The 11,523-nt window shown below is 40.3% G+C and overlaps 1 protein-coding gene across 1 annotated transcript in view; it reads left to right on the forward strand.

Moving 5' to 3' along the window:
- LOC308282454 (protein disulfide-isomerase) overlaps positions 1–11,523 on the forward strand; it is a gene marked incomplete at both ends in the record, with an annotated part of 27,068 nt that extends 15,545 nt beyond the window's left edge. Inside the window, 4 exons of the mRNA XM_080722800.1 lie at positions 304–424; positions 6,936–7,117; positions 10,676–10,765; positions 11,440–11,523. Of these exons, the coding sequence (XP_080578926.1) occupies positions 304–424; positions 6,936–7,117; positions 10,676–10,765; positions 11,440–11,523 (477 nt within the window). The remainder of the gene's footprint in view (positions 1–303; positions 425–6,935; positions 7,118–10,675; positions 10,766–11,439) is intronic.

An 11,523-nucleotide genomic window follows, 5' to 3' on the forward strand; every position in this document is an offset into this window, starting at 1 on the left:
ACACACAATGTGCATTGGTAAATAAAAAAATAAAAAGCCTTGGCATCTAAATCTACATTAGTTATGGTAACATTATGGCAAAGATGTCGTCTAGCCATCCCACAGTGAGGTGGGAGAAAGAGCGGATAATCTGTTTAAAGGGCCGAGTTAATGAACACTACATGGTCTATTTTGCATGTGCCTAGGCTGTCCAGTGAGTGTTGTATTGTGTTGTTGTATTGTGTTGTTAACAGCCTAAGCTGTCCAGTGAGTGTTGTATTGTTGTTGTATTGTGTTGTTAAGGTGTTGTTGTGTTGTTAACAGCCTAAACTATCCAGTGAGTCTCTCCCAGAGGACTGGGACCAGCGACCGGTCAAACAGCTGGTTGGGATGAACCTGGAGAAGGTGGCCTTCCACCCTAACAAGACTGTGTTCGTTCTGTTCTGTAAGTATTATTATATACTGTATATATACACCTATATGAATGAATGAATGAATGAATGAATGAATGAATGAATGAAAATTTTATTTCCGTGTCATGCCATAATTTGGCCCATCCCATATGGGATTATATGACACATTAGACATCAAAGTGACTTTACATCGGTAGTCCTTCCGGCGTTTACACTACGCCCTTATAGTATACATTAACAAATTCATAAACATGAGAATACATCAGAAACAAAATTATCTTAAATAAAACAGTACTATTCTACATGTATATGGCCCTCCTTCTCATTGACCAAGCTTTCTCCAGAAATGAAGCAAAAGAAAAAATATCATATTGAAACAGTCGTCTCAGCTTCTCTGAGTCATCACACCACACAAATTCATAATTTGGATCAACCTTATTAAAAAGTCTCTGCCTAATAGAGTTGTAGAATGGGCAATAGAAAACAAAATGCATTTCATTTTCAATTTCATTAAGCTCACACAAACCACATAACCTATCCTCCTCAGCTGTGCCTATGTATCTACCTGTCTCGATATGAAGACCAAGTATACCAGCCCTAATTTGAGCACATAAGGATCGTTTCTTTTTTGAAAGGTTATACAGTACATATTTCTCTGGACCATAGACATATTTTATCTCACAATATGTACGGAGCTTTGGTTTACACCTTATATCTAGTGCCCATTTGTCTTTTACGTTTTGAAAAATAATTTCTTTTATTACAATACTCTGTATGTTTTCTTTATTATAATAATGGTCTTCATACCCAGCTCTCAACAGAATATCATACATGTCCATAGCCCATGCACCCTTAATCGAGATGTCCCACTCAAAAATCTTCCTTACAATTCTATTAGAATTAAGACCAAGTATTCTATTCCACAGACGTACCATGTGCATACTCCACCGTACCTCATTGGGATCCCACCCCATATCCCCCATGATAGCCAGGGTTGGTGTAAATTTGTGTACGCCCAAAAAGTACCGCATTGCTCTATTATGTACAGCCTCGCTTTTAGGATATTGCTTAAATCCCCACACTCCTGCTACATAATCTAACACTGGACAAACACAAGCCTGGTATAGTTTGGAGTAAGTAGAGAAACCAAGATCCCTCAGTGCCTTTGTCTTAGCTATGACACCCCCTAGTGCTCTACTTGCTGATTCTGTCAATAAAGTTGTTCCTTTTATAAAATTCATATGTTCATCCAAATAGAAGCCTAGATATTTATAATACTTTGTATAATTCAGCTTTGATTCCCCAAATTGGAATTGAAAATCACTTGTGCGAATAGCTGGGTTTTTAAAATGAATAATTTCTGATTTCTTTTCATTTATCAGAAGTCTCCATTTTTTACACCAGTTACCTGCATATGTAAGCATTCTTTGTAAGTCCAGTTCCGTCTCTGCTAATAAAATAATATCATCTGCATATAATAAAATACTGACATATTCACTTCCGCATTTGACTCCACAGTTTAGCGGTTTAATTTGATTGGCTAAATCATTAATAAATACGGCGAACAGGGTAGGGGAAAGGGCATCGCCCTGTTTCACCCCGGATGGCGTGGGAAACCAATTGGTACAAGCATCATTTACCTTTACACATGCTTGTGGTGCACTATAAAGTGAGCTAATTGCCTGATAAAACTTTCCATCTACACCAGTTTTAATCAGTCTAAAGGCAAGAAGATCTCTATTGACAAAATCGAAGGCTTTTTGAAAGTCAATAAAGCACGCAAACGTTGATTTGTTTACCTTCAATCTGTTTCTTACTATGGTACATACTGTATAAATGTGGTCAATACAGGCCCTGGCTTTACGAAAGCCATTCTGCTCCTCTACCAGAAGCTGTTCTTTCTCCAGAAATTCCATCAATCTCTCATTTAGTAAAGATGAATACATTTTATAAACTGTGCTCATCAGACTAATTCCCCTGTAATTAAGGGGAATTCTGGGGTCATTTTTTGGTGATTTTGGTATGGGGCTTATGATAGACTTAAACCATATTGAAGGTATTCTACTATATTCAAAACAATTGTAAAACAAATTAAACAAAATTTGCGCAAGCTTAGGGGATTTTAAAATTTCATTTGGTAAATCTTCTATGCCTGTAGCTTTACTTATTTTTGCTTTATCAATAACTTTTTGCACTTCCCCCATAGAAATGACCCTATTAAGGTCCTCATTACCTTGGAATGTTGCTTCTAACATCTCTTTTTCCCAATTGTTTTTTAATTGACACATTTCCTGAAAAAATCCATCATCAAAGCCTATTGCATCATTTTCAAATAAAGTAGCAAAATCTTTTTCCCATTTAGCCAACACCTGTGAAGTCTCTCTTATCAGATGTCCCCCTTCTCCCCATACTTCCATTGGAATACATTTTTTACGTCTTGGTCCTAACTTATTAATTTCGCTCCAAAAATGCTGAGGGCTTGATGATTGGATTTCTTCTAGATACAGTAACTGACCTCTTTGATATCTCCTTTTAAACAAACGATATCTCTTATCAAATGCATACTGACATTTTCTGAAATTATCTAATAGTTGCTGTCTGTCCCCACTATCTCTTTTACATCTTAGAAACAGTCGTTCTGAACTATGCATAGAGTACCACAGATCCTGCAACTCTTTATTCCAGTATGGTTTGTCGTGTTTAATTCTCTTTTTTGTAGGAGTATATGGCTTGTCCTGTGAACCTTTTTCTATTTCCTTATGAACTAAGTCACAAAAATCACCATACCAACTATCTAACCTCTCCTGTGTGGTAAAACATACTTGCTGTCTGTCCACCAGATCTATCAATGCTTTGCTTCTCATATTAGAACATAAAAAATCATTTGGCAGTTTTCTACTAACACCTCGCTTATATTGTTTTACTTGTTGGCCACTTTCCCTTGATAAATCTACATTAGTTCTATAACCTACTGTAAAATCCATTATTAGCAGGGAATGGTCAGGCACTTTACTACGTTCTCCAATTAAATCTATGCAGCCAATTGATTCCACCATGTGGTTCGACGTTATCACTTTAAACTGCATGCATGTTTTCAAACACTCATAAGGAGTTGCTATATAGTCCACAACAGCTTTTCCTTTTACAGATATTGAGGTGTAGTTATCGTTCAGTGGACACACTCTGCCATTCACCATACACATCTTAGAGTCCTTAAGAAACTGTATCCATAATTCTCCATGTCCATTAACCCCCTCGTCCAATACCACCCTCCTTGGCACATCATCAATATCACTCACATAGTCCTCTAAGTTACCAGTCCTACCGTTTATGTCCCCACAAACATAAATAGCATCCACGTCAGAGTATGAATACATATAGCTTAATAAATGACCAAAAAAAACGGATGCATCTCTTCCCCAGGGGGATGTCTCAGGAGGGAGGTAGCATGAGAAAATAACAAAACTATATTGAGAACTTAAACTAGAAAAATGTAAACCAAGAATTCCATCGACCTCTTTACTGAAAACGTGAACTTTATATGAACTTAATAGGTCACACTTAACACAAATACCTACCCCCCCTGACCCCTTTGGAGCTTTAATATGCTTTTCTCTGTTGTTCCCATACCAGACATATCCATCCAAATCAATAGACGCCTCTCCTGTTAAATGGGTTTCATTTAATGATATCAAGTCTGGTCGTAGGTGGTTTAAAATCACAGTTCTTAACTCACAGTTCTTGTCTGTCCATCCATTTACATTCCAGTGGATTAAAGAGAGATTTTTGGAATCACTCTGTGTCGTTATGGACGCGGCTCATTTCCCCCTTCTTCCTTGTGACGTCATGCTCCTGTCGGCGGCTCCGTTGCGGTCAGGTTCACGGCCACGTTCATTGTCCTTGTCCCGTCTCACCACTCGGCCATTCCCGGTGATGAAAAAGTTTTTTCCAGATGGGATCTCGTCTAGTAGAGCTCTGAAGTTGAGATCAATCAGGCGTTCGGTGTGTGATTTAGCAGATCGTATGTAGATCTTCTCAAACGCTGTGTTGTCCTTCAGCTCCCGTTTTCTTCGCAGCACTGCCACTTTATCGCGGGTTGTGTTCAGTTCCATCTTGACCAGACCCGGGCCCGTTCCTCTCGGTGCCAGCCGCTCCACGGCCATGATCATTGGTACCGGGTCGCACTTCAGCCCATCCGACAGCAGCAGTCCCACTCTCTGCATAAGATCCTCGCCCTCTTCAAACGGCAAGCCCGATATAATAATGGAAACCTCGGGGTCGAATTCATCCCGTTTGACTTTCTTGTTAAAGTTGGTTTCCACCTGCTCGATTCTCGCCGTTACGTGCCCTATTTCCATATCCAGATTGGCTTGGATTTCGGTCTGCTTTCTTTGCAGTTCTGCTTTCATGTCATCTTGGTTCTGCCTTATCAGTTCAACCATCGAGTCACGCAGGTTGTTGATTTTGCCGTCCAGCTTTCTCTCCAGAGAGGAACCCATACTATCCATTTTCTTCTCCAGCGAGCTGCGTGTCTCTTCCATTTTCTTATTGAGTTTCCTCAGTTCTTCCATTACCGGGTCGTTTAGAGCCGCGGCCGCTTCTTTTGCATTACTTCTGAGGGATATCTTATCACCTCCTTCAGCCATATTGATATTTTTGATTTAAATATCAATTCGATGTGTTTGTCTCCGTTTATCTTAGTTTATTCTCTCAATTGTTTGGAGCGAACGCAAACGTGTCTCCGTCCACAAACGTGTCTCCGTAACCCTATATATACAGTACACATATACACTAATACACCTCTATCCTAACAAAACTGTGTTTGTCCTATTTTCTAAATATTAGATGTTTATGTAGCAGAGTGATCACAGTCTCAGCCTGATGGCCTCAAAAGTCTACTATCTCCCCCTTTGGTCTAGTGGTTAAGATGTTGAACTTTCACACGGGAGACTCGGGTTCGCATCCCGGGCCTTACATATAAACTCAGCACAAAAAGATAGTGAACTTGACTTCGGTCCATTATATCTTCCCTTTAATAACACCTATTTGTATTGTGTGTTATATCATTTTCATCGTTGATTGGTCACCTTTACAACGAGGTACAGCTTGTAAGCATCGGGCATTCGAGGCATGAGCTACACAGCCAAACGTGTGGGTAGTGCTGACCAATATTTTGCCAAAATGGCTTGCAATACTGTTCTGCTGGCATTTACTCTTGTTTTGGGCTTCCCTGACATTGAGCTTAACATTAACAAAGTGTAAAAATGGCCAATATGTGTTGTTTTTCCTTTTCCTTATTACTGTGGGAGAGTGCTATCATTCAATGCTCCAAGCAACAAAGGTGAAGACCAAAAGAACAGTATTGCAGGACTGCCAGGCCATTTTGACCATTTTTGGAGGGGAGCTACCCACACGTTTGGCTGTGTTGCTCATTCCACGAATGCCAGATCCTTACAAGCTGTACCTCGTTGTAAAGGTGACCAATCAACGATGAGAATGATGATGATGAAAATATAACAGAATACAAATAGGTAGTATTAAAGGGATGATATAATGCACCAAAGTCAAGTTTCCTTTCTTTTTGTGCTGAGTTTATATCACCCTAACCCTTCAACCCTGACAAGACTGTCTTCGTCCTCTTCTGTATGTGTTATACTTATATGTTTTTGTCGCATTCCTAAGCCAATCATTTGATCATAATAAATGTAAGCCCCATTATTTCCGGATGGAGACCCAAATGCATGCAAGTAGAAAATGACCTGGACTTGTCCAACCGACAAGTGCCTCTGAGACCTTAGTGTCAACACCTGCATGTACAGAACATACAGGGACGTGCTGGCCATTGGGAAAAGCGGGACAACTCCTGAACGGCCGGTTCATTCCCGGCCGGTCCAGGCCGGCCATTAGGAAAAAAAATCTAATAAAATGTCAGCCTTCGTTCCATTTTGGGGGCTGGGGGGCCAACAAAGTAAACCGTCACTGTCGGGCAGAAACCTTGTATCTCCAAGTTTCAAATGTAAATGTCAATTTTTTATAGAGAGAGAGATCTCTCTCTATAGCGCGCAATGAGGGCCTCTGCAACTCTTTTTCCCTGGCTGAATCAGGGGCCCAGCACGTCCCTGAGAACATATATACACACGCCTGACATAATCCCAACCCTGACAAGTTACCCAAGTTTGTACATCTACCTAGGGCTGTCACAATTACTACATAATCGTCTAATCGCAATTATTTGACGTAATCGCGATTATTTTTCATAATTTTGGAAATAGCAGATCTACAAGCTCACAAAGCGTCACGATGCGACGCTTGTAGATCACGAGCTTGTAGATCGGCTATTTTCACTATCAATGTTCTTTTATTTTAAGTATAAAGTTGTCAAATAATATGTCAGTCATCTACCACTGTTTGTGTTCAAGAATGTCTCACAAATAAAGGTGTAAAATGTGTGTGTGTGTGTGTGTGCGTGTGTGTGTGTGTGTGTGCGTGTGTGTGTGCGTGTGCGCGTGCATGTGCATGTGTGTGTGCGTGTGTGTATTTCAGACCTCCCATACAGTAAGGAGTCTCGGGAGTTGTTCCCGTTGTGGGAGGAGCTAGCCTCGGCCTACGAGGAGAGGGAGGAAGTCGTCGTCGCGCGCATCGACGCCTCGGCCAACGACATCAACCTGATGATGCAAGACCGCTACCCGTCACTCCGCCTCTTCCCTGCGCTCTACTCTGAGAGGGTAAACTATAGCAGTGGTTCTCAACCTGTGGGTCGGGACCCCCAGGGTTGAGGCACATTAGGGGTGCATTCAGAAATGCGCACCGGGTGTGTGCTCAGTGTAGTGAGTGCAGTGGGCGGTGACGTTGTAGAGTGCGTTCAGTGTGGCTTATTTACCAACAACCAGTTGAGAGGCAGCTGTGAGCTTTTTCACTCTGAACTCTGAAGGTAAACTTTATGAAAAGCAGCAGTTGCTAAGTATGCTAACGTAACGTTGATATTGAAATGAGATGTAATTAATATTGGCATACCTGCTGTTAGTTTACACGTTGATGTGTGTGAAACTATCAAGCTAAAACGACCAATTAAGCTGCAAATGCTGCATTTTGCGGTAATTTCCTACATTGTTCACAGCTGAGAAGCTCTCGAGAAATGGCCATGAAAACCAACCAATCAAAACACCACACCGTCAAACCCCATCATCTGAGTAGGGTTGGTGAGTGCGTGCACTCAGCACACCGGTGCACCGCGCACTGGGTTTCCCAACGACAACGCACCAAGTGCACCGAATAAACGAACGACAACATGGCACACCAGTGCGTTGAGTGTGCATTTGAAGCATTACATTTTGTATAACACAGTTCTATTGTGAAAACAGCAGATCTACATGCTCACAAGATCAGCTATTTTCACAATGTACAGTCGTGGCTAAAAGTATTGGCACCCTTGCATGCATTTGTAAAACAGAAAAACAACAACAACAACAAAATCTTCCAGAAGTTTGGCAAATGAAAACATATTCTTCATCAACACAGTACAGTATAAATACAGTATTTGGTTTACAAAGGAACACAACATAAAACTATAATAAATACAGAATCCAAGCTCATTCTACACAGAAACTTGCATAAATACTTAAATACACTGTAGTTGAATTTAGAGCAGGCTGTTCACCTGGAACTCACCTGTGGTGAGTCCAAGTTGACTTTAATCTAAGCACTAATCCACCCAGTTTAATCTTTAGTAAGCACTAATCCACCCAGTTTAAATGGAGTAAATCCCTCATTCTGCTGGTGTGTGTCACACACTGAGGACCAAATGAAAAGGAGAACATTGTCAGGAGGTCAGATTGTAGCCAAGCATGGACATTATGAAAGCTCCAAGTCCATCTCCAGAGACCTTTATGTTCCTTCACTGTGCACAATCTAGAACAGAACAAACCTTTTTGTCTCAGGGCACCCTATGAATATTTTTTTAATCCGAGGCACCCCTACATTATAATTTTCACTCCCAGCACCTTATATTTATAGCATATCGTCGTTGTCGGGTGGAAACCTTGTATGTCCAAAACCGTTCGTTTTGTATTTGTCATCTATAAAATGTACAAAACTAGTGAAAACAGCAGATCTACAAGCACACAACGCCTCACATCGCGAGACGTTGTGTGCTTGTAGATCGGCTGTTTTCACTAGTTTTGTGAGACAGTCTTGAATGATGAAGCAGGGCTTTGCTTTACCAAAAGACGTACACATTTGAAACTTGGAGATACGAGGTTTCTGCCCGACAGTGACGATATTTTAGTGATTATGTTGCGAGGAAAATGTTGAGATAATGGCCATTTTGTTTAGAACTGACTGAAAATAACTTTGTACTTCAAGTTTAAAATTATACTAAATAATATTTTTTCAAGTGTCCAAATAAATTCCAAATATTATCAAATGATCTCGCGGCACCCCTGGACTGCTGTCACGGCACCCCAGGGTGCCCCGTCACCCACTTTGAAAACCCCTGATCTAGATGATTGTGTGTTGTGTTTTTTTTTTAACAAATGCAAGGGTGCCAATACTTTTAGCCAGGACTGTATGCCTCTAATATTTGACAGTTCGTCCAATTTTCAAGTGGGTTGAGAACCACTGAACCAGAAAACATCAATGTCTCTCTGTTTTGATTGACCTTGAGCTTGTAGATCAGGTATTTTCACATCTTTAGAAAATGTGTGAAAGTACAGTAGGAAACAAGGCTAAAGAAGGCTCATTCCCACTGGGCCAGATAACAGATAAAAACATCTCTTTCTCCATTCAAGTGGATGGTAAGATACAGATAAAAAAAAATATATATATTTGTCGAAATATTATTTTTATCTGTATCTTTTAGGGGTGTAACGATATAGTAACTGCATCGAAATGTTGTTTTTAACTTAAAAAAACGAAGTATATCGAAATGAAAACAGCTAAAATCGAATCGTATCGTTTGATTTTGTATCGTATCGAATCGGCAGTGCAAAGAATCGATTGTATCGATACTACCTACTTGTGCATAATTTTTAAGAAGAAAATAAAAATAAAAATAAGGGGTTTAATTAATTTTTCTTTCCATATACAGTAGCTACACTGATCTATCGATAAATGTGTGTAATCTCTGGGTTCATGTCAAGGTGCAGGTCTGTCAATATACAATGTTCATGTATTTGACAGATAATCACTGTGTTTACTCATGTATATCCATAATGATACACGTTTCCCTTAAAAACCTGCACTATATCCAGACCTTTCACACAGATTTAATGTCTTTGCTAAATAGTTACTATATCGAGTTTAAATCATTGAATCGAATCATATCGTATCGCCATGAATGAACCAATATCGTCCATGAGACAGTTTGCCCTCCTGGCCCCCAAGTTGTGGAATAAACTCCCTGCCGCACTTAGAACAACGGACTCACTCGCTAGCTTTCGCCGTGGACTGAAGACTCACCTTTTCAGACTCCACCTAAACCCTTAGCTCTACAGAAAAATCAGTGACCATACATGAAGCTAGTTAGCATTAGTTTTTTGTCTTTAGGTTTTTAGAACTTTGATTTTACTGTGTTTTTTCTAGATAGATATCCATTTGCATTTGTTATATTGTTGATGATGTTCTGACATATTATCTTGTTTATTATTGTGATGTTATTTGCTTATTGTAAGTCGCTTTGGATTAAAAGCGTCTGCTAAATGCCTAAACTGTAAACATGTATCGTATCATTAACCATGTATCGTGATGCGTATCGAATCACTATTAAAATGTATCGTTACACCCCTAGTATCTTACCATCCACTTGAATGGAGAAAGAGTTTTTTTTTATCTGGAGAAAGAGATTTTTTATCCGTTATCTGGCCCAGTGGGAATGGGCCTTTAAAGTGGTTAAACGATTTATTTGGTATTAGTTCCAGAGTTGATGGAATATGTTGGATATACTGTATGATTACTTTAGATTTTAACTTGCCCTTTTTTTTGGTAGGACAGCCTTTTTCCAGGTGTGCCGTGAAAAATGTGTCCTTGTGCATGCGTTGAACAGCGGCAAACAGCATTGAATGAAGGGTCATTTATTTTAACTTTATGCTTGTCCAAGACACCTGACATAAGATAGGGTTCATCTTAATCCATATTCACAAAGAGAGAGAGAGAGAGAGAGAGAGAGAGAGAGAGAGAGAGAGAGAGAGAGAGAGAGAGAGAGAGAGAGAGAGAGAGAGAGAGAAGTAGTGTGGTCATAATATTAATAACTGTTTCATGTGGTTGTAATGTCTGTGTACACCCACCAGGTGGTGCTCTACACTGGCAAGAGGAACGTGAAAGACCTGATGAAGTTTGTAGAGAAAGAGATGAAGAAAGCCAAGAAGGACAGAGTGAAGGTCTGTCTGTCTGTCTGTCTGTCTGTCTGTCTGTCTGTCTGTCTGTCTGTCTGTCTGTCTGTCTGTCTGTCTGTCTGTCTCAGGCTCATGCACACATAGACCTCAAAGGGGGCTTGAGCCTCTGCTCTTTTATCCGTCTGTAAAAAGTGTCCTCTCCAGACCATGAATGCAGTTTTCACTATGGTGAAAGAAATGCAAATGACCCCTCTTTCCATGCCATACCTGAAGGCAGCATTCAAGAGAATAGTCTTGTCCAAACTCTCCTGAACTTGAATGCAGCATCTTATGAAAAGTTGAAAGAATTGCTCTCTCTGTGTAGAAATCCATGCTGTTACGCCACATCTCCAGTATTCACTTGATTATGCTTAGTTCAGTGTGGTGTCAAGTAACGAAAATAGCCGACCTAGGTCGGTATTTTCAATATTTTCACCAAAAGGACCTTTTAGAAATGTCAGCCCCTGCCTCTCTAACATTCTCTGCACGTCCCTGCTCTGTGTGTCTGTGTGTCTGTCTCATCCTATGTGTTGTGATCGTTTCCTTTTGATGACCTGTCTGTCTCATCCTATGTGTTGTGATCGTTTCCTTTTGATGACCTGTCTGTCTCATCCTATGTGTTGTGATCGTTTCCTTTTGATGACCTGTCTGTCTCATCCTATGTGTTGTGATTGTTTCAGGAGGAGGAGGAGAGGAAGAAATATATGGAGGCCATGAAGGAAGAAGAGGCAAAGCTGAAGAATAACACCAAGGATGAGCTCTGA

The sequence above is a fragment of the Nannobrachium achirus genome (assembly GCF_963921795.1).
Source record: "Nannobrachium achirus genome assembly, chromosome: 3".
NCBI lineage: Eukaryota > Metazoa > Chordata > Actinopteri > Myctophiformes > Myctophidae > Nannobrachium > Nannobrachium achirus.